Source organism: Spea bombifrons, chromosome 1 (assembly GCF_027358695.1).
Source record: "Spea bombifrons isolate aSpeBom1 chromosome 1, aSpeBom1.2.pri, whole genome shotgun sequence".
In the NCBI taxonomy this organism is placed as follows: domain Eukaryota; kingdom Metazoa; phylum Chordata; class Amphibia; order Anura; family Pelobatidae; genus Spea; species Spea bombifrons.
This window is the reverse complement of record NC_071087.1, coordinates 47,948,496-47,973,034: the sequence shown is the minus strand read 5'-3', so window position 1 is coordinate 47,973,034 and position 24,539 is coordinate 47,948,496. Positions and strand designations below refer to the sequence as shown.

General features: G+C 41.0%; 1 protein-coding gene and 1 long non-coding RNA gene across 3 annotated transcripts in view; both read right to left on the bottom strand.

The window, feature by feature from the left end:
* Window positions 1–24,195, bottom strand: part of SLC9B2 (solute carrier family 9 member B2) — a 28,729-nt gene extending 4,534 nt beyond the window's left edge. The window contains exons 1-8 of one of the 2 annotated variants that reach the window (XM_053461541.1): window positions 23,906–24,195; window positions 18,988–19,120; window positions 17,685–17,862; window positions 16,973–17,143; window positions 13,330–13,472; window positions 12,934–13,061; window positions 10,468–10,643; window positions 4,666–4,772 (exon numbers count right to left, since the gene is read on the bottom strand). In XM_053461541.1, the coding sequence (XP_053317516.1) occupies window positions 4,666–4,772; window positions 10,468–10,643; window positions 12,934–13,061; window positions 13,330–13,472; window positions 16,973–17,143; window positions 17,685–17,862; window positions 18,988–19,110 (1,026 nt within the window). In that variant the 5' untranslated portion in view covers window positions 19,111–19,120; window positions 23,906–24,195. Of the gene's footprint in view, window positions 1–4,665; window positions 4,773–10,467; window positions 10,644–12,933; window positions 13,062–13,329; window positions 13,473–16,972; window positions 17,144–17,684; window positions 17,863–18,238; window positions 18,349–18,987; window positions 19,121–23,905 lie in introns of those variants that run through there. The other variant, XM_053461543.1, reaches the window with a different exon arrangement.
* On the bottom strand, window positions 264–590 carry LOC128486898 (uncharacterized). The gene is made up of 2 exons (XR_008353175.1): window positions 433–590; window positions 264–389 (listed from the first exon to the last, which is right to left on the bottom strand). It is a non-coding gene; the product is annotated as an uncharacterized LOC128486898 (long non-coding RNA).
* Window positions 24,196–24,539: the final 344 nt, after the last annotated feature.

The window sequence follows — 24,539 nt, the reverse complement described above, 5'->3', positions numbered from 1 at the left end:
CTATCTGATATTCTGGCATTCACTTTCTGCGAATGTTGTCAGCTGTGACAACATTGAACAGCAAAATAGAGACATTTTTAGGGCCTGTGCAAACCCTGCTGGAGTCTCTGATGATCCCTCTGCTACTGATCACACATGCTGTTATCAGGAAAGCAGGGCTGCAAAGCACACCGTGAGATCACAGTAAGAAGGGGAAGATGATGCTGATCCTGAACTAAATGGCACCACAGGCAAGAATACTTTTAGTGCCAACTATTTTTCCATTTTAGGTAGGATAATGTTTTCACAGAATTAGTGTGTGTTTACACAACTTCATTTATCAAGACCTATTTGTTCTTTGCCTTCTTGTTTTATCAAAACATTATTGTGACTCTTACTCCTGTAGAACACTGCGATGCACTCACATCCAGAAAACATTCCTAGAGGGACAACAGGGAAAGAAAATAAGGGCACTGGGATTCTGGTCCCAACAGCGCCCAAGGGCTGCCACCACTTTTGGCCTGTCAACATAGGAAGAATATGACACTGCCCTGCACACACATAGTTAAAAATTAAAAAAATAAACGAATTAATATTTAAAGGGACCCAGTAATGACATCACCAGGAGGTACCCTATAGTTACAAGAGAGATCCAATGGATCTACAAAGAAAGAAAAAAGTAAAAAAAAAAAAAAAAACCTGCTGCAGAAATGATAAAAAGAAACACTAGAGGACACTATACTACACAATACAGCGATTACTATATAGTGCACTGTAGTTTTGTAACTTAATGTTACTGTTGACATAAGCATAACAGACAATACAAATTTACCAAATGGAGGTCGGCACTATCTCTAGTGCACAGACAAAGTAAAGTACAAATACTGTACTTATTAAATTAAAAAAGTCATAATTTTGAAAGAAAAAAATAGGAGCACTTTATTATAGGCGTGATGAAAGTGTGTGTATGTTAGGGCGAGTGTGAGAATGTTTGTGTGTAAGTCCGAGCATGAATGTGCCTGTATAAGTATATGTGTATGGGCAGGCATTTGTAAGGGCAGTTTAAGTGTAAATGTTTCTACTGTTATTTGGGCTTAAAGGGATTAGAATGATTCACATGCTTTTTTAAATAATAGTGTCCTTCAAGATGCTGTGCTGCCAGTGTATTTACCATATACCAAGGATCTATAATCTGCACCATAATATGCTAATTATGTGGGTTAGGCAGCGTTTTTAAACGTTGGTAACTATGCCAATTCAATCTCAAATGCAAACTCCCAACAGTGATCCTTTGCCACAAGTTCCTTTTATCACTAAAGTATCTAGGATTCACAATTGAAATAAAAAGCTTAATCTTCAACAAACTCGTATTACATTACAAATGGATGCAATTTGTGAAGAACATTGGAAAATAAACCAAAATAATGGAGAGAAAGGTAGATTAAACTCTAGTAAATTATCGCTACTGGACATGTATGCAGAAAATATTTTCCCAAACGTATTAGTTTAAAATGTCTACTTGGTCCTATTCTCATACACATTTTTAAAATTCCAAATAGATAGGATGCCATCATGTGCCTTGGATTACTTTTAACATGTGAATAAAACGCTTAATGTTCAAAAGAATGTATAATTAAATATTTCAAGCTTTCCCACGTATGGGGGAGGGGGTTTGAGTAAGGTGTTTAAAGGGACAAGCACGGCTAAAAGTGTTGATTACAACACACATTAAATATTCTGTTTTTCTCAAACGTCAGAATATAATATTTGTGTTTGTTATGGCTTTTTTTTTTACAATAACAAGAAACCATATATTCTATCCAGGGGAAATAGCCACCCGGCTGGTATTTTACCAGCACAGTACTCAACGTTTTGTAGCCGCTGCTGGCATAAGTAAAATACCAGCAGTGCACAGCCAGTATTTCTTTGCAAATGCATATGCAGAGCCATGCCTTGGTGGGGGCCCAGGGTGCACCAAACCAAGGTGCTCTGAAAAGTAAGGGGCGCATTGAGCAGGGAGCTCAGCACGATAGGTGAAGTATGTGCTGGCTAAGTCTCCCTACCTTCTCCACGAACACTTCCACATTCCCTTTCTCCATTCCCGCAGGTCTGTTTCTTCTCTTGATTCTTCTTGTTTTTCTGTCTTTTTTCTTTGTCCACTTCTCTCTGGTACTTGGATCACTTCCTCAAAAAGGGCAAAGCGTCCATGTGGTGGATTGGGCTCAGCCCTTATATGGTCAACGTAGTTGATATGGGGGAGAAGTGAACAAATAAAAAAGAAAGAAGAACAAGAAGAGGCAAGAGAAGAAGCAGAGCTTTGAGAATGGAGACAGAGATACGGAAGCAGTTGGCAGAGAAGGTAGGGAGACTACGTAGGGTCTGCTCAGTCCTTCTTGCAATAGAAACTTGACAAACTTCACCATGGCCCCCAACTGTCCCGACCTCTTTCCCACTTTGCAGGGGTGGAGGAAGGGTGAGCAGAGAGTGGTACTCACCTCAGGTGCAACTGCGAGGGGGAGCACAGCCGCCTGATCAGCAGCTCCAGCCTGCAAGACTAGTTGGGCGATCACAGTCTCCCTCTAGTTGGCTCAACATTAGGGAGCGCGAGTTCTGTCACTTCAGTCTCGCTTTACTGCTCCCTAATCACTATGCGCCGGCAATGACCCCGTCACAGGATGAGGGAAGAAGGATGGAAAAAGATGGATGGAGGAAGAGGTAAGAGATGGGGAGAAAGGGGTGTAAGGGCAGTGTATGTGTATATGTGCGTGTAAAGGCAGGCGTGTGTAAGGGAAGTGTATGTGTATATGTGTGTGTAAAGGCAGGTGTGTGTAAGGGCAGTGTATATGTATATGTGTGTAAAGGCAGATAAGTGTAAGGGCAGTGTACGTGTATATGTGTGTGTGTGTGTGTGTGTGTAAGGGCAGTGTATGTGTATGTTTATGATCAGGTGTGTGTAAGGGCAGTGCACGTGTGTATGAGTATGTGTAAGGGCAGTGTATGTGTATATGTGTGTGTAAGGGCAGCGTATGTGTATATGTGTGTTTATGGACAGGTGTGTGTAAAGGCAGTGTGTAAGTGTCCTGGGAAGGAGGCTCTGCTGCTGTTGACTACTCTTCCAATGATACTCAGCCAGCAATTTGGTGGACACCTGGCTGGCTGAGAATCATTAGACTTGTAGTTCACAGCTAGCATCTGCAGCTTTACTGTTGACTGCACTTCCCATGATGCTCAGCCAAAATCATAGGAGCAGTATGTCTGGCTGAGCCTCATGTGAACTGTAGTTAACAGCGGATGATGTGACAGGTGTTAGTTGTGAATTACAACTCCCACAATGCCTAGTCATGTGGACACCTGGCTGGCTGAGCATCATAGGAATTCAGAGCTAACACCTGCAGCTTCATCTACTGTTAATTGCACTTCCCATGATGCTAAGTTCAATGTACTGGTTATTTTTAATATGCATGACTTTGCTGACAAAAAACGAAGTGTGTTTTAAGTGGCGATACAAGAGCAACATTGTAAAGTGCAATTGCTTGTTTTGGTGAGTTCCGCAAGAGTGATTTAAAAAATAAAAAAAGTGTCAAACATTTTTAAATGTTGAGAGGTATGCCTCACCCTTTTGTATGATCAAGTATGTCAGTTAAAAATACCAATTTCCAGCAAAATCTGTCTTAAATGAACTGGTCCAGACTGGGGACGACAAGACAGCCCTGGTACTTTTACACCAGCAACCGACAATGACATAAGCATAACTGACGGCTGTATGTGAGAAGCCCGCAGACTACATTTTTATGCTTACATAGTATCAGGCAAGGCATTTGCCTAGTGTGAAAGATCCAGGCTTGTTATTGCATTTAATATATTGATTTTTAGTGCCATCACATTAAACACCAATATAATTTTCGTTCTGCTCCAAATAAAATAATGCTACAAGGCGATAACAAATTTTAAGGCCGAAAAGACCAATTGCTTTGGCCTTTAGTGATGTGACTCCTAAATGAATACTTAACATTGTTCCTTTTACATTCTGCTATCTCCTTAGGTGTCAACACATCTCATTTAGTGCCAATGCCCACAGAATACTGGAGCAAAAACCCTGTTTTCCGCTTTCATTTTTGTTCTAAATAATTTTTGGCAATTTTGCAAAACACGATCCTGGTGTCCAAAACAAAGATAAACAAACAATTACAGTTAATTAAAAAAAAAGTAGAACAGGTTTTATTTCAAGAGTTCAGTAATTATTACTGTGGACAAATTTATTCATGACTGATTATCGATTTCCTTTGGGCTAAGGGAATTTGTAGTCCATAATATCAGTGAGTTTTCCCTGTCTGATTGCTTTGGATGTCACATCAAACATATGATATCAATTCTCAAAAACAAACTGCAAACAAGCTTATTCTTCTCATTATAAATGTCGTCTCAAAGGGTTTGTAGTTTAGTTGTTTTTTTAAAATCAAATCAAATAATATTTTGTGTTCTTTTTCTAATTCCATTAGGGAAGGTAGCAATTCTTATCTACAATGTGTTGATATATCTTAGACCTGTCTAAAGAGATAGTTTTATTGTACATACAAAATGTATCTCTCCAGTGTCACAGGATGCCCACCAAACAATGTAAATGTGCAGGACCTACTGATGTGTGTGTAAGGGTGTGATCAGAAAATGAGACAAAAGGAAATTTACCTGATCTTTGCTTGGGAAATAACGAAGAAAAAATCCAAAAGCAAGCCCAGCTGCAATACCAACCACCACTTCCAACACTCCCCTGACAATACTGTTAATGGTGGAGCCTATAAAAACATAATGGAATTTACATTTAAGCTATGCAAACTTATGAAAACACATACACGTGCATTTTCACTTACATTTAACTCGTATACACACTCATCTGCAGAAGAGTCAGGTTGACGAGAGTTGAAAAATACAAGGAACTCATGGATTCATTAATCTATGAGTTGCCTGCAAATCGAAAATAAGTTCCAACACAAATTTTTCACCTTGCATCCCCAGGGGTATATACTATACATTATGCAGGGCAAGCTCAGCATGCCATCCCCCTACTGTCAAAGTAGCATTAATAATGAAAACTTCAGAAATAAGAAAAAATACACTTAACAGTCCACAGTGGATGATTAGACACAGAACACAAGTGATGACTCGTTTCAGTATTTGCTGTCAAGGTTGTATTTTATATGCCTAAATTTGCTTAAAGCAGTCAATTAGTGGTAGAAAAGAGCACTCATTGAACAGTCTCCGGACCACATAATTTGCTTAGCTGGTGCTGGAGCTGACTGGAGGCAAGTATATCATGTGCAAGGAACTGTGTTCAACCCAACACATCTTCTGAATTGGAAATAGCTATGGGTGGGTGATGAAAGGCAAATGCGTATGCAGAAGCCCCTTTGTATTTACATGGAAGACACCATTAAAATGCATTGGGGCCAGGCCCGGACTGGCCATCGGGCACACCGGGCATTTGCCCGGTGGGCCGGGCCACGGCAGGGCCGCACTGACTTAGGGGCTGATGGAGCTGCAGCTCCAGGCCCCCACCCTACCTAAGGCCGCATTAACGCAGGGCATAAGGGGCACCTGCCCCTTAAGCCCGCCGCAACTGCGACCGGGTCCGCCACTCTAAGGGGCCGGGAAGTCCCCACCCAGGCCGGCCTTACGGGTCTGCGGCCGCACAGGGTTTAAATTAAAACATCGGGGGGTTTTTTTTAACTTTATTTAACATCCTCCATGTTAAATAAAGTTTTTTTAAGTTGAAAAAAAAAAACCCCGATGTTTTAATTTAAACCCTGTACGGCCGCAGACCCCTAAGGCCGGCCCTGGTGGGGGCTTCCCGGCCCCTTAGGGCAGGGCCGACCTTTAGGGTGTGCGACCACCCTCCAGGGGGCGGCGGCGGGGGGCGGTCCGCACTGGGTGCCGCCAACTTGCGGCACCCGGCACCCCTCCAGAGACGGACAGTAATGTCCGCCGCTGGAGGAGCAGGCTCGCAAGGGAGCGGTATCGGAGGTCTTTGACAGACCTCCGGTTCCCTTGAGTGATTTTAAGCCGGGTTCAACCCGGCTTAAAATCACTCAAGGGAGCCGGAGGTCTGTTAAAGACCTCCGATACCGCTCCCTTGTGATCCGTGCGGCAACAGCTGCTGTGCGCCGGGGTTTGTTGTCAGATCCCGGCGCACAGCACTGAAGCCGCGCCCACCGCTGTCCGTGCCCTCTGACCCGGAAGAAGACAGAGAAGACAGAAGAACTGAAGAAGAGGAAAAGAAGCTGAAAGAAGAAAGGAAAGGTAGGAAAGCATTAAGTGAGAGTGGATTGGTGTATATGTGTGTGGATTGGTATATGTGTGTGGATTGGTATATATGTGTGGATTGGTATACGTGTGGATTAGTGTATGTGTGGATTGGTATATACGTGTGGATTGATATACGTGTGGATTAGTGTATGTGTGGATTGGTATATGTGTGAGGATTGGTGTATATGTGTGGATTGGTATATATGTGTGGATTGGTATATGTGTGTGGATTGGTATATATGTGTGGATTGGTATATATGTGTGGATTGGTATACGTGTGGATTAGTGTATGTGTGGATTGGTATATATGTGTGGATTGGTATATGTGTGTGGATTGGTATATATGTGTGGATTGGTATATATGTGTGGATTGGTATATATGTGTGGATTGGTATATATGTGTGGATTGGTATATATGTGTGGATTGGTATATACATGTGGATTGATATACGTGTGGATTAGTGTATGTGTGGATTGGTATATGTGTGAGGATTGGTGTATATGTGTGGATTGGTATATATGTGTGGATTGGTATATATGTGTGGATTGGTATACGTGTGGATTGGTATACGTGTGGATTGGTATACGTGTGGATTGGTAAGTGTGTGAGAGTGATGGGTGTTATGCTGTACCATTTCCAATGTCTTTTTTCATGATCGAATTATGCTCTAAAAGTACATCATAACTCCCATCACTCTATACTGTTCCATACAGTGGCAGAGCTGGGAGACAGAGGCCTTGCACCCCCACCGCAGGACTCCTGAAAGGTAAGTGAACTTCAAAGTGGGAGAGGGTAGATAGTTAGGAGGGGGTAGTTGCTGCGGGCTTAAGGGGCTCTGCGTTAATGCGGCCATATAGTACCAGTCAGTCCGGTCCTGAGTGGGCCTATTTTAAGGTGGGGGCCTGGAGCTGCAGCTCCATCAGCCCCTAAGTCAATCCTGCCCTGCCACAGGCGCGGTCGCAGTTGCTGCTTGCTTCGGCAACAAGGTAAGTAGGTGCTACATATTGAGAAGTGGGGAAGGGGGTTACATAGTGAAAAGGGGCAGATAAGATGAAGAGAGGGGGTAGTGTGAATGCGTATGAGAATGAATGAATAAATGTGTGGATGAATTGTGTGAATGCGTATGACAATTAATTAATTCATGTGAGGATGAATTGCTTGAAGGATGAAGGGTGGGCTTTAACAATAAATAAATAAATAAATAAATATGGGCTGCTCAGGCTTAAATGCCCGGGCCTATTTTTTTTCCCAGTCCGGGCCTGATTGGGGCTATGAAGCTATCATATGTATTTAACTGCCTATGATGGTTGGAGTGTCCCTTTAAAACATCCTGATTAAATATGTAATGTCTGTTGTCATTGGTATTTTTATAAACATGCAATTTGGAGGGAAATAGGAATTACATAAGCATAATAACAGTAATGTGAGCTGCCTTCTCATAGCAGAATATGAACATTAATTTTAATACCACTCTTAAGACAACTATACCAGATCTATCCCACTGAAGAATAACCTTGCAAGGGGACTCTCTACCTCCACATTGCATCTTTCTCCTATACCAGTTGTTGACCAACTCGGGTTGACCCTTTTTCGTGGGTAAATGGGAAAAGCCGTACAGATCAACCTAAGTGAGACACAGTGGGATTTTTTTTTGCCTCACACATAAATGCTCACACAATAATAAAGCACAGGAGATGTCATACAAGTTGCTGTCTAACGTCTTCACAGGATCTTTCCAGACCACCTAGACACATGCTGGAGATGTGGCGCCTCTCTATGTTCCACATTTCATATCTGATGGCACTGCTCTCTTGTGGCCCTTTTTTGCTCTAAAACCCACTCCACTTTCCATATGTTTACAGATAATCCACTTGCTTTTCTTCTGCCCCCCCCACGATATTACCGCACCATACCACAATGCCAGTATCACAACATAAAAAGTCAATTATTAAACACCTATTATACAAAGCTAAGGTAATGATCCCCTTTCACTGGGGAGACACATAGCCTCCATCCTTTTGGAAATGATTGTTGAGGGAGGAACCCACTCAAGTAATAGAAGAGTTGTCTCTGAAAACAGAGGCCCACGTGGAGAGGTACACTGGCCTCAGTTTATTGTTTACCCCCAAATGCAATCTATATTGACCGCTTAGTGAATGGAGCTATTCTGTTTCACAATACCTTCTTCTGGGATCATAACTCCTTGATTTCCTCTCAACCCATCCCTCCTCCCCTCCCACTTATAACCCCCCTCACTCCATACATACCTGTTGATGGTCAGCTAGTGATCTATTATGCTTAACCCCTTAAGGACAATAGGGGTTTTTACTCGTAGTATATTGCGGGACAATGGCTCTTTTAACGTTTTTCAGTGTTACTGTTTAGATGTAATTTTCTTCTTTCTCATTTCATGCTCCCACACAAATTATATATTGTTTTTTCGAGGACAAACAGGGCTTTCTTTAGATACTATTCATTTTATCATATCATCTAATTTACTATAAAAAAAAATGATAAAATATGGGGATTTTTTGTTAAAAAATTACTTTTTCTCACTTTTTAAACAGAAAACTTTTACTTATCTGCAAAAACGAATGAAAAAACCTGCTAAATAGATTCTACTATTTGTCCTGAGTTTAGAAATACCCAATGTTTTTATGTTTTTTTGCTTTTTTCTGCACGTTATGGGGCAATAAGTACAGGTAGCGTTTTGCCATTTCAAAACCATTTTTTCCAAATCTGGTAATTCTTCCCCCCATGTGCCATTTCGGGTATCTTTGAAGCCGGATAATGCAATTTACCCCATCAAGTCATATATTTTTAAAAACTAGACACCCCAAGGCATCTGAAATGCTGGTATTTTAACCCTTTCCATGCACTAATTTTACCACCACCCTTAGTGAAACTTTATGGTAGTAATTTTTTTTTGTATTTTTTTCACACGTGTTGTACTTCAGGTATAAATCTATCGCTCCTGGTATATGTCCGTGTCAAACAACACCCCAATATGTGTTCAGTAACATCTCCTGAGCGCAGCGATACCCCCATGCATGGGTTTGTAGGGTTATTTGGGAAGTAAAATGCCGCCTTTGTGAGGTGTGTATTTTTTGCCATTTAGACATCTGCCCCATGTCCCATATTTGGGACATCTTTGAACCCGGCCAATTCAATTTACCCCATCAAATCATATATTTTTTAATACTAGACACCCTATGGGCATTTGTAATGCCAATATTTTAACTCTTTCCATGCTGGAATTTTTGTAAAGATAAAGAATTTTAGGACTTGCTTATTTTTTTTTTTTTTTTTTTTTTTTGGTGACAGTGGGGATTTTTACATGTTACCATATTTTTTTAATTTTTTTTTTAAACATTTTTGACCAATTTTTTTTTTTTTTTTTTTTTATTACTAATCACTCTCAATAGTGAGCTGGGCTCCATTGACCTTGCATGGTTGGATGCAGTACCTGCATTCAACCTGCAGGAGGAGCTCGAGAGTTCTCAAGAGGGTCTGGATAGACCCTCTGTGAACTAAGATCTATTGTTAATGCCATCCTGTGAATGACGGCAACGTCATTCACAGGATGGCACTTGTGGTTGCTCCTCTGAGCAATCACAAGGCGATCGGGGGGTTGTGTTGCTACATGCCTCGATACTGAGGCATGTCAGCAACACAGTTTATGCTTAGGAAGCGATTCCGATCGCTTCCTAAGCAGTTTTAGCCGGGCGCCGCCGCGATCTTTGATGATCGGTGCGGCGGCGGCCATTTTTCTTCCGGGGAGGGCTGCCAAGGGCTGCCCTCCCCGGATCCACGGTCAGCCTCACTTGTGAGGCTTCCGTGGATGCTGCAAAGCCGCCGATCGCGGCGAAAACGCCGCGATCGCGGCGATGCAGCTATTTAACGGCAGCCCGTACATGTACGGGCATTGTCGTTAACCCGTTGCACGGCAACCCCGTACATGTAGGGGGATTGTCGTTAAGGGGTTAATGAGTTATATCTTGTTTTGGTATTTGATTCATGTAAATGCTTACTGGGGATTTGGTTACATCATATACTGCTTAACCTATGCTGACAGTCTGTTGCATCAGACTTGGCCCTATTTTGCCTTCTGTATCTTCACCCTCAAGTTGCTACTTTCACAAAAATCAATAAGTCTGAGTAAATAACAAAATACTTAAAGAACTTACCTGTTGAAAAAGCCATTGCTAGACATGTATTGAATCCTGTTATTGCCAAGATATCATCGAAACTTCCAGCAGCCATTAGTAATGTAGGGATACCCTTCTCTACCCCAAATCCTTCTTTCTGCAAGATTAGCATAGAAGGGACCACAACAGCAGGAGATACGGCACCTAAGACAAAACTAACATAAGGATGCTTATTTAACAGTGTACAAAACTCTCTCTTGTGCTCGTAATCTCAGGGTCATTGAGTGAAGTAGAGTGCTAAAATATAATGTCATATTCCAACATTCCACTTCTACAAGCAATACACAGAGGGCACAAATATGATGGACAGGGTCACCATCAGAAATTTTGCCCCCCCTCAGAAATGGTATGCACCCCCTTCCCTAGATCAACACCATCAGGATTTTCTCTTCTACTTATCTTTTTTGGGGGCAAAGATGGCACAGGCAGGCTGTTTGGGGGCAAAGGGTTCACATGGAGACTGTTTTGGGGGCACTGGCAAACTGTGTGGTGGCAAAGATGGCAAGGCAATCTGGAGGCACTGACAAGCTGTTTGGGAATAAATATGACACAGGCAAGCTGTTTGGGACAAAGATGGTACAGACAAGCTGTTTTGGGGCAAGGATGGCACAGATAAGCCTCATGTTCAGAGCTAATGTTTCTCAAATACTAGATTGTAGTGCCACAGGCTATGTAATATTTAATAATATTCAATATGCTGGTGTCAAGTTGTAGCAAAGTTTGTGACATTGTTTGACTATTAATAGGAGGGAATTAAAAATGTGTTGCATTGAAAGGGTTAAATGGTTGTAACAAGAAATTATTAAGAGATGTAAAGAATACAAAAAGGGTTAAGCTGTCCATTGTTTTGTAACAAGTAATGTTTGAGGCCACTTAAAGCACAGAGATACAGTTTGGGGGCACAGACAAGCTTTTTGAGGGTAAATATGGCACACAAACTTACATCATCAGGAGGACACTGTCTTTAGAGTGCCAGGGCTGCCCTATGATTACCAGTCCGGCAATGGTGTATATATATAATAAGGCTGGCCAACAGAGGCTGTGTCACACACATTTCTTAGTGTGGTGCCAGTATGAGAAGAAAAAAAATGTAATGCAAATTGCTGCCTTTTATGCCAAAAAGAAGGTAAGCTGCTTGACCCCAAACCCTGGCTCAAACACCTCTTCTTGTTAAGGATTTTGGTTGTCACAAATGCTCACAAAGACTTTCTATATGATGTGTGTAAGTCCAGCCTTGTTTGTTAATTGTATAAAACTGAAGATGCCCTATTTTGCTATTATTCCCTACAAAAGTATTCATAATATGAAAATATTTTAGCCATGTTCATGATTTTAGCCATGTTCAAAGTAAAACAAGGGCACTAAATTTAGCTGGGTGCTCAATTTAGAGCAATCACGCTAAAAAAAACAGAAATTGGGAATAATCTGCGGTTGATTAACTAAATGTTGAAGTGGACTTGCTCTCCCTAAATATTTTTATTGATTGATAGGGCACAAAAATATTTTTAGATGGAAAACCATCATGCACGGCACGTGACTATTAGTAGTGTCATGTGTAAGACGTTTAGATATACTACTGTGTGTAGGGTTCCACTGTAGTGCAAGAGCGGCTACATTAGCTATTATTAGAGGACTCCGACACATTGTAGTTGAGCTGAAGCCTGCAGTATGTGAGATGTATAAAACAGGAGGCTTCGGAACTTGCATTACCTCACCATAGCTCTTCCCTGCACTCTTCTTCCTTGTTATCCTTCTGTCTCTTGCTCTGTTTCCAGAACTGGACAGAGAAAAATAGCATGAAAAAGGCCTAGGGAAGGTATGGACAAATGATCTAAATCCTGCAGCCCAACAGGCATTATATATATATATATATATATATATATATATATATATATATATATACGGTATATACTTACTAATTAATTAACTTCCACATGCTGCCTCCCTTGGGAGGTGGGGGGCAATCAATTCAAAACAATAATAATTTAAATCAATTTAAATAGATAACAATTGTATCTATCGGGTTTGTTTCAGAGGAGGTCAATTAGGGCCCATTTTGGGCTCACACGACAGAGTGTTATACTGTAACAGTTTTGATTTTAGAAGGGTTCTCTGGCTACTGACGAACTGGGATACACAGATCTTTAATAATTCATGATATGCATTCGTTACTTAAACAAACCAAATAAATGATAGCAAGTCCACGTGCAGCAATGAGGTAGACCTATTACCTGAATCATCTCACATAGTACAAAAGTAATGTAACTGGATAACAGTGAGCTATCTACAAAGAATTTCTAAGGTATATTCTTGCTTTCAGATAGTTCATTTGTTTTGTTTCATTGAGTGTACACTAGGTTTATGTCACATATTTTCCTCTTCCAAAATGAGATCAGAATGCATGTTAAAACTAAAATTAGAAAACTAAGGAAATATATATATTACCCCAACATAAATCCCCAAGTCAAGGGGAGGCCCATGAGGAAGTGAGAGAGAACAGCAGCAGAACAAGTCTCTATAGCACATGGTCCAAGGGACAGGCGCAGACACACAGCCTTCAGCTTCTTCAAAGCCTAAAATACAACATGGAAACACTGTATTGTTATTTTGTATTAACATATTTTCAGCCCACTTAGGTCTGGACCTACAATCCTATATTTTAGGATTTGAGATTTTATTCTAACAAGAGTAGGTAAGTTCTAAGGTTAGAATATACTTACCGCATATGCACAGAAATGAAACACAACCTGGAGAAGCCCTTATCATTTCTAAACAAATCTACCCAGAACATACTAAATTCATTTCTATCGCTGATACAATTCCAAAAAAAATACTTCTTACCATAGGATCCAGGCCAAGCCCAGCCCGTGCCAAGATGATGGCTAAAGCAATATTCCTTAAAGAAGCAGACCACTTATAATCAATCTTAACTTGTTCGGTGACCCAAGGGATATTTCTTATCAAAAAGCCAGCAATCAGCATGCCTGGAAAACATAAATATATTACCATAGTACATGAGAGTGTTGTTATAATCTGTTTACAGCCAATGCAAATCATCAGTTTCTGGGTACACCTGACTTATATTAAATAAATGAAATAAGTAGTAGAACTAATAGGAGCAGAATCTAACCCTGCTGTCTGCCAGGCGCCCGGAACTGCATGTCCCGGGCGTCGGGAGATACAAATTGCGCATTCCTGCGCTAAACCCCAAATATAGGCTGCACCCCCACTTTAAAGACTTAAAGTGGGGGGAAAAAGTGCGGCTTATATTCTGGCAAATATGGTATGTATTGTATTAAGCGCTGCATAAACTGTTGGCGCTATATAAATAAAAGATAATAACAATAATAATATTCCATCTGATTCAACCCTTGCATCGGTTCCTATGTTAATTAGATAACTTTTCGAAGGTATGCACTAACCCCTAATGCAGGGGTTCTCAAACTGCGGCCCTCCAGCTGCTGCAGGACTACATCTCCCATAATGCTCCTTCAGCTAAGGGGCTGGCTGAGGAGTATGGGAGATGTAGTCCTGCAGCAGCTGGAGGGCCGCAGTTTGAGAACCCCTGCCCTAATGGGTAGTAATATACAAGTAAAGGCACACACATTGCAATTCACTTAGTGTTTCAGATGCTTGTGTATACAGCATCACAGAATTATCAACTTATCAAACATGGGGCTTGATTAAAAGAGCCCTCTACAACCAAAAACTTCTGCTGAAAATGAAGATCACATTCTAAAATCTTAGTCCCAAATTGTTCAACGCCCAGGATAAAAAAATCAAAAACATGATCACAGTAGTGGGTGCTGATCTGCATCACTGTGCGTCTGATAACTTCCAGGTAAACGGAACCGATGACAGCGCAGGTTGTTGCCGGTTTACTTTTACTGTAGCCAATGTGGTACAGCCAGTAGCACAAGCACTTTTAGGTCTGCTGATGTGTCTCTTGATGACTCTGTACTGCTGTGTTAAATGATTCTATTTGTATTGCTTTTGCAGCTAATATTTATCAGGTGATATAGTTAAGGTTTAAAATAAATTACATTTATGTGACAAATATTGGGATGGAAGTGAACAATTATAATGTCAAGAAGCCACTCCTAATGAAGTGAGTGAATATATAGTGTGGCTCCGTCTGTGTCCAAGGTGCTCTGCTTGTCCAAGGTGTCCATTTCAGCTTCCTGTATTATTTTGTTTTTTTAGATGTATCTAAACATTTTTAAATAAAGGTGTTTTTTTTTTTTTTTACTGTCTGGAATGCATTGTGTCAAATACAATTCCAATAAGTCATGCTAACACTTAGCACACCCCACTGAATGCCATGGAGGCATGTTTTTTATTTATTTCATTTTTTGTGGTTCCAGTATAGATTCTGCAATCACATATTTCAATGTTTAGACAGAGAGATGAATATAAGCCGATGCATTTTCAACAACCTTTAAAACTAATTAAGGATTAAAGGGATCACTGAATCACTTGAAACTATGTTTCAACTTTAGGTATTATTACAACCAATGGAAGGAATGAACAGATTGTGATGGGGCAATGCAATGTGTTTTACAGCATTACCGTTTTTAAAGCTGTCATTGTCTGATGTTGTCTATCTAGGTTGTTTGTCTGGAGTATTTCCTCTCACTCTTCTGTATGTCTCTGTGTGGGCAATGAGCTTTGTTTTCATCTTTCACAATATATATATATATATATATATATATATATATATATCATAAATGCTCTGAAAAATGTCCCTTGGCTTAAATTCGAGGTCATCTTATAATAGAGGTATGACTACAAGACTTAGATCCAGATCCCCCACAGCGCTGCAGGGAACCTGGATCCTCCTCTCTGGCAGCCGCTGGACGTCTGCACGATGTGCACAGACAACCTCCACTGCTGCCGGCACTTCTGCCGGGGGCTTCTATGACGGACTCCACCATAGAAGCCCCGGCGGAAGTACCGGCTGGCAGCAGCAGAGGCTGTCTGCGCGCATCGCACAGACGTTCAGCGGCTGCCAGGGAGAAAGATCCCCCGCAGCACTGCAGGAGACTTGGATCCTCCTCTCTGGCAGCCGCTGAACGTCTGCCCGATGCATGCAGACAACCTCACCTGCTGCCGGCACTTCCGCCAGGGCATTAAGGTTTTGGTCCATTATTTTCCTTTCCTGCCCAGAGGGCTTTTTCTATTTGGAAATTAAATTTTGGTCACGGATTCTCTCTCTCACACTCTTGTCCACTCTCTCCCAATGTCTCTCTGCCCGGTCTCCTTTTCCACAGCTTCACTGCCTGTCCTGCCTCTTCTTTCTTCTTTCATTGTCCACTACACCCCGGTATAAGCTCTGTTAAGCAGGCCTCCTGGGGCACTTTTGCAAAAGAGCTTCCGCGAACTCTGGGGAGAGGCTGTCTCCATGAGGTGTGCTGTGTGTTGCCCTTTTTACAGTAGTATTCCAAAAAGCCTGGTTAACAGAGCTGATACCAAGGTGAGGCGGACAAAGGAAAAAGGCAGAAGAACGAAGACAGAATAACAAGAAGAGGCAAGAGAAGAAACAGATCCGAGGAAAAGGAGACAGGGACACGGAGGCGGCTGGCGGAGAGATTGAGAGAGAGTGAGACAGACCGTAAGTAAGAGTGAGTAAGAGTGTAAAAGCAACGAAATGCAAATGAAAATTCAACTCTCTCTGCTTTCTATTTATTTATTTTGTTGGGGTCCCTGCTTGTTTTAGGACCTTTAATTGGCAAATGTTGTTAAAATTAAAATTCCAAGTCCAAGTCTAGAAAAAAAAAAGCTCTGTGGGTCCTAGTGAGAATAGTAACTAATTGTGGACTATAGCAACCAGTGGAATATCCATGAACATTTAGAAATTTGCCACAATGAATATGGAGACCAAAAACATAGGGTACTGAAAATTTAAACATGCTGCAACCCATATATACATACCTTTTGTAACAAACATAAAATGATCAGGGTAATTTAATGAGACTTGCCATGAACAGGGAATACAAACTCAAACCATGGTAAAACAATGTTTATCTCTACAAGGAAATTTACAAACCTTAAAGTATGGATTTCATATAACATATATTTTCCTATTCCACAGGATGTTTGTAATATGAATCATATGGTGTTATGGAGATTCCTCCTGTGACCTTGGCATTAACCAGGGTCCTGATGGTTTCAACTAGCTGTGACAGTGAGGGAATACCCAGTCATAAACAAAACACAAAGCAGTGAAAAGGAAAATATATGAAGAAGAAGAAAAAAAAACTGTTTGTTTGTTTGTTGGTTCGGCTGGGATTTTTAAAACTGCAGAATAAATACCTAACACCTTAACATTTATATTAAGTAATAATTTTTGCCCTCATAAACATTAGTGCACATTAATTATTACAAGTATTACTATTAATATTATGAAGTATTTGCTACATGTAGAGAAACATATAAATCAGTTTTAGCAAAATATTCCATGTATATTGGCAAAGTTTAAACTTACCAAGGAGTGGAGGCAATGGAGGTAGAGTCGGTATCTTAATGAGACCTACAAGTTTGCCTCCGAAGATCGCACAGGAAAACAGGGAAATTATTCCAAACAGGTTTCCACCAGGAAGACACTCTGGACCAGTTATAGACCAGACAACGCCAAAAACTAGAACCCCCATGATGGCTGGTGAGAAAATAACATGACACGGAGGGTCAGTTCAATGACAGAATTGTATAATGTGCACCACGACAGCTCATTACAGAGGGAGCACTGTCTTTACTATAGGAGCACATATCATTAGTCTAAATATTGTGTTATAGTCCTGTGCAATATGAACTGCATTATAAGAACAGATCTCTGGTACCAGTAATAAACCAGCCAGCGCTTTGATGGCTTGCATGAAATTATGTTTGTGATAAACTAGATCAAATGTAACACAAAATGAAAAAATAAAGATATATTTTTTCATTAAGGAGTACCCTGTAGCTAAAAGAGACAGCTTTGGAGTCTGCAAAGGGGATGCTACAGTCATGTTACACTGCTGTTAAAGTACTTTAAGGAAAGTAGGGATTGACAGTAATGAAAAGGTGTTCTCTCCAGCAAATTCCAGATAAAAGCATGAATAGCATAATGTCAGAATTAATAATAGAACTTAGGTTTACCAAATCAAAGTTAAAGTTTTACACTGTGGCATATAGTCATAATTACACAAGTGGAGCTGTACCATGTGTGACAATCCGAGAGAGGAGTCCATAGGGAGGACAGGCACATAGGTTCTCCAGTTTCATGCAAGTAGTCGGTGAGGTACTAGCCTCTGTCGGCTGTGGTCCATTGCTTAACAGTGCACTTTCCTCTGTGGGGAAGCTTCCGTCTTGCACTTTGGGAGCTGCTAAAGGACCCTCCTAAAGAATAAACTATATATTAATTTAATCATTAACAATACTTAAAACATGTCTATAATGAAGCAAGACTGAATTAATGGCTCATATTAGCACACTAGGTATGCAGGTCCAGGGCTCTATTTTTCAATAATATTCACAGGGCTCAGTCCAAAAACATTTCCTTCAATAGGGTATTATCTGATTCTGACTAACCCGTCCTTGCATGGTTATCATTTTAGCTAGAAAGGCACAGCCCTTTAAACAATTATGCCAGTTCAGTACATGGGTGGAAATGGGGTTGGCTCCAATTTCGAGATATTGCTGTATTTATATATATATATATATATATATATATATTATCAGTGAAAATAGTCTAAAGTAGTCAGTAGTACTACACCTTTTTAAGGGACCAAATTCATACACAGAGATGTAGTCACTTAGTTTTCAAGACTTCAGATGTGTCTTCATACATGTGACTCTCCGTCTTACTCTATGAACATTGGTCCGCTAAAAAGGATCACAAACAGCATTTCACAATAAAGAGACAGCACAATGTTATCTTGTTCCACTTAAATAAGTAGCTAAGTCTGTATATTGGCAAAAATGAGTTTTGCAGTTTGTGGTAATACATTTTATTTGCATCACTGGACAAAGTTCCTACACTCTTCTGTATCTCCTCCAGCCTAAATGTCCCCTTTTGAGCGTGGTAAGTTAATGCTTGTATGTTGGCTAATGATTTCTTTTTATTCTTAGCAAAACAATTAGGCAACACTAAAAGTGAACTTTGCACAGTTGTTATCTTAAGAGATTCAATTCGGGGAAAAAAAATCAAATTAACGTGCCTTCTCTCTGTCCATGGTGCCATGTGGACTGAGCCGGTCGCGAAGATTACAGCAACCAGCAAGGTTCACAAAGAGATGTTGGAGCTTAAAGACTATTTAATGGACCCTAATTTACGGCATACAAAGAGGAAACACTCCAGTTACAAAACAGAATGCTTGCAGATAAATGCTTTATTGCAGTTTTCCTCAACCCTCTGCTCAAGGCAAATTTTGACACCTAAATCCTAAACTGTTAGGTGTGCCTTGAGGAGGGGGTTGAGGAGCACCGCTCTCTACTGCACAACAAAACTACTCTTACAATTACCTTAAGAATGTGTCCCGAGACATCTCCATCAGCCTGCATATGATCAGACTGCTGGCTTTCAGAGATATTGTCTTTGTCCTGCCCTAAATCATCTTTTCCATTACCTATTTCTTTGGTCTCCATTGTTGTTTATCTAAGAAAATGGGAAAAAACAGTAAGTACATATATATATATATATATCCAGTGTAAACCTTAACTGCCAGTTGAAAACAACTATATTAAGAAAATATACATATAACTTTGAAGGGGACAGTCGGTCAGCGGCAGGAAAATGCTGATTGGAGGTGAGTGTATAACGTGAAGGGAGCGCATACAGCGTGGATTTGGGGAAAAGAGCAAATTGCATTTGGGGGAACCTGCAGAATCCTCCCATGCATTTGCAAAATGAACCACGTGAAAAAAAGGACCCAACATCACATGCATTCAAGTCCCTTTAAACATTGGACTCTTCAGATATGATTACATAAAGGAATGGACTATACAAACTATAAATTGATCATTAGGTACGCATCATAACTAAATCGAAGCATATTTTAAATTATATATATATATATATATATATATATTTTTTTTTTTTATTAATTATTTTTTAAGACAAATATTTAGATTTTTTCTTTTATCCAGAAAAACAACCAAAAAATTACAGATCAATGCAATAAAATGACAGTATTATTCCGTTGCTAAGCTAGATGCTTGATCTAGTTGCTATCAGGCACAAATACTGAGACATTTTTAAAGTCTTCAGGCAATTCATTTACCTCCCATATTGTTTCCCCCTATATGGTGTATAAACGAGTTGTTACGGGCAGTTGCTTCGCCTAGATTTTCTGGGTAGGTTTGTACAGACGTGGGGTTGTGTTACGCTGCTCACTTATCCAATCGAGTGTGAAAAAACCACACCCTGATTGCAACACCTATACAGGGGAGTGTTTCTGTTGTATGGCTTTTTCTGAAATATAACCATGAATATGGGCCACTAGGCCTTGGAACTATTATTCAGCGTTCATTCCTCAACATGGAAAAAGAACATTGGCGAGATGAGGCTGGCTGAGCGAAAACTTAAAAACAGATTGAGAACGTATGGTAATATTTGCTACCTCTGGCTTCTCTGTTTGCTTATATATATATATATATATATATATATATATATTATGGCCACAACTCATCTGATAAATATGTTGCTCAATCATCATGTGTTCATTATAGAAAAAAAATAAAATCATCAAAATTATTTTATTCTCCAAATGTGAAGCCTTTGGGGTTGCCATTAAACGTTGTGCTCCTAGTCTCCTCGGATGAGTTGAAAATCACAGCAACTTGGAAGTTGGTCTCTGACTAAACTAGCGCAGCTAAAGTTGGAGTAATGGAGGTATCAGAATTTGGGAAGTGCTTCACATGGCAAAGATTCATTAGCGGGTTCTTGTCAAGTACCTGCTGACTTCTACCAATGGTTTGATTGAGCATTACCCAATTTAATGCATACATTTGTAGATATGTACTGGTTTGTTAAAGGCAATGATGCGGTTGGACCGTCATTTCCGTTCCATGTTGATTTACCCTCACTGTTTTTATACTGCTTATAATATAACAATCTATTATTCAGTGCTAACAGCCATGGCTGCCAAAAAGTTTCAAGAATATTTGCCTGAACTTTGGTCGGTTGCTATCATAGAACGTTATGATTTCATAACGTGCCTTTTTAACAAAAAGCATATGCCGGGAACTTTCCAGATTGCATCATAATCATAAGCAGGCCCGGACTGGCCATCGGGCACACCGGGCATTTGCCCGGTGGGCCGGTCCACGGCAGGGCCGCATTGACATAGGGGCTGATGGAGCTGCAGCTCCAGGCCCCTACCCTACCAACTGCGACCGGGTCCGCCACTCTAAGGGGCCGGGAAGTCCCCACCAAGGCCGGCCTTACGGGTCTGCGGCCGCACAGGGCTTAAATTAAAACATCGGGGTTTTTTTTTCTACTTTATTTAACATGGAGGCTTTTAAATAAAGTTGGAAAAAAAAAACCCCGATGTTTTAATTTAAACCCTTTGCGGCCGCAGACCCGTAAGGACGGCCCTGGTGGGGGCTTCCCGGCCCCTTAGGGCAGGGCCGACCTTTGGGGTGTGCGAGCGCACAGGGCGCCACACTCCAGGGGGCGGCCGCTCATCAGGGGGTGCCAACTTGCGGCACCCGGCACCCCTCCAGAGACGGACAGTAATGTCCGCCGCTGGAGGAGCAGGCTCGCAAGGGAACGGTATCGGAGGTCTTTAACAGACCTCCGGTTCCCTTGAGTGATTTTAAGCCGGGTTCAACCCGGCTTAAAATCACTCAAGGGAGCCGGAGGTCTGTTAAAGACCTCCGATACCGCTCCCTTGTGATCCGCGCGGCAACAGCTGTTGTACGCCGGGGTTTGTTTTCAGGTCCCGGCGCACAACACTGAAGCCGCGCCCACCGCTGTCCGTGCCCTCTGACCCGGAAGAAGACAGAGAAGACAGAAGAACTGAAGAAGAGGAAAAGAAGCTGAAAGAAGAAAGGAAAGGTAGGAAAGCATTAAGTGAGAGTGGATTGGTATGTGTGTGGATCAGTATATATGTGTGGATTGGTATATATGTGTGGATTGGTATATATGTGTGGATTGGTATATATGTGTGGATTGGTGTATGTGTGTGGATTGGTGTATACGTGTGGATTGGTGTATACGTGTGGATTGGTGTATGTGTGTGGATTGGTGTATGTGTGTGGATTGGTGTATGTGTGTGGATTGGTGTATGTGTGTGGATTGGTACATGTGTGTGGATTGGTATATATGTGTGGATTGGTATATACGTGTGGATTGGTGTGTATGTGTGTGGATTGGTGTATGTGTGTGGATTGGTGTATGTGTGTGGATTGGTATGTGTGTGTGGATTGGTGTATACGTGTGGATTGGTATGTGTGTGTGGATTGGTGTATACGTGTGGATTGGTATGTGTGTGTGGATTGGTGTATACGTGTGGATTGGTGTATACGTGTGGATTGGTATATGTGTGTGGATTGGTATATGTGTGTGGATTGGTATATGTTTGTGGATTGGTATATATGTGTGGATTGGTATATGTGTGTTGATTGGTAAGTGTGTGAGAGTGATGGGTGTTATGCTGTACCATTTCCAATGTATTTTTCATTATATAATTATGCTCTAAAAGTACATCATAACTCCCATCACTCTATACTGTTCCATACAGTGGCAGAGCTGGGAAGCAGAGGCCTTGCACCCCCACCGCAGGACTCCTGAAAGGTAAGTGAACTTCAAAGAGGGAGAGGGTAGATAGTTAGGAGGGGGTAGTTGCGGCGGGCTTAAGGGGCTCTGCGTTAATGCGGCCATGTAGGACCAGTCAGTCCAGTCCTGACTGGGCCTATTTTAAGGTGGGGGCCTGGAGCTGCAGCTCCATCAGCCCCTAAGTCAATCCTGCCCTGGCACAGGCGCGGTCGCAGTTGCTGCTTGCTCCGGCAACAAGGTAAGTAGGGTGAGGGAGGGGGGTGCAGTGAAAAGGGGCAGAGGGGGGTTAGATAGTGAGAAAGGGGGAGGGGATAGATAGAGGCGGTACATATTGAGAAGTGGGGAAGGGGGTTACATACTGAGAAGGGGCAGATAAGATGAAGAGAGGGGGTAGTGTGAATGCGAATGAGAATGAATGAATAAATGTGTGGAGGAGTTGTGTGAATGCGTATGACAATGAATTTATGTGAGGATGAATTGCTTGATTTGTGAGACTGCATTAATGAATGTGTTAATGATTTGTCTGAATGATTAAATGCAAAGGTGGTACATGAAGGGTGGGCTGTAACAATAAATAAATAAATAAATAAATATGGGCTGCTCAGGCTTAAATGCCCGGGCCTATTTTTTGTCCCAGTCCGGGCCTGATCATAAGTGACCACAACCAAATATGAAATGTCCTGAGCATATAACAACACATTAACTAGTTTTATAACTATTAAATAAACTGGGAGAGGTAGGAAGATTTGGGGTCTGCACTTTAAAGAGGAAGATCGGAGGAGTAAAGATGAATAAAGAGATTCAAATTTCTGAAGAATACAGGGAAAACTGGATTGCTATTTCATCAAACACTTTGCTCAGGATGATGGCCATTTAAACACAGGTACTCAAAGCCCCCATAAAATAAAAAGCAAAAAAGTAACAAATTTGGGTGATTTGTGGACAGCTCCAAGCATGCATGGATCATACTCCTGAATGTGTGTTCTGTAATTGTAACTATGTTATATCACCTTACATCAGAAACTTGTTTTCTTTATCAAAGTGTAGCAAAAATTTCCAAGGAATTTGATCAAAAGAATACAAATTATGTGTCACTAAAGAATACAAATCATATGTCACTAAAGTTTACAGACATTATAGCCTGCAGTACCTTTCACACCCAAAAAAAATATAATTTAAATATATATATATATATATATATATATATACACATACACAAACACAAAATGCACAGTCTTTGTGAATAATATAAATATGATATATATATATATATATATACATATATATCTATATATACATATATATATATATATATTATATGTGAATAATATGATATAATATATATATCCGGTATATAATACACACACAATGCTTCAGTTGTTTGTTTAAGTAAAGTGAATAATGTTTCTTGTTTCTACGTACATTACTGTAACGCCAGCAGTTTAACAGTAATTAGCCAGACGCTGCCGTGGAAACGAAAGCATCTTAACTAAACACAAGGCGACGGGGCCCACGGGCCATCCAATGTACTCGCACCACTTCCCGCCCCCCGGGTAATTTAGGAAGCGACCGGCAGCTCACATGCGCTTACATGAGGTGACGAGATGAACCCCCATCCGCGGCCTTAAATAGACGCATAGCACTGCTCCGTGACACACTTACCGTGCACACAACACCCGCTCGGGTTCGCGGCGGACGCTCAGACCCTGAAATCCTCTCTCTGGTATTTGCGAGAGATGTCTAGAGCTGCGCGTGTCCTTGGGAGGGTGACTCAGACTCGGAGCGACTGTCAATAATAGCCCGATGGAGAACGAGCATCATATTATTTGCATAGGGGGAGGGAGGGACCTACACCAGAATGTATGCTTTCATATGAGGTAACCCCGCGCTTCTTGTGTGAAATAATGATAACGGTGCACCTTCTGCTCTGCATGGCCGGGCATGAGGGAGGAGATGATCTAAGATGGGGGATGTCTCCAGTGTCCTGTGTGTGACTGGGAAAGGGGTAGTTGCTACTGTCTGGCCTGCTGGATAAATATAGCAACAGTGCTTTTGGCTAACCAATGTAATCCGAATTAACATAATGGATTTAGGTGGCAGGGAATAAAATGTTTGTATTTAGTAGAAAAAAATATAAGAAAATACATAGTCTTTAGTTCCATGTACTATCTTATACATTGCATAGAGCTGCACATAAAGGTTACAGTCCTGGAGCGCTTATTATTGTAAACACCCAGTTGCTATATATATATATATATATATATATATATATGCATTTCCACTATATATATATATA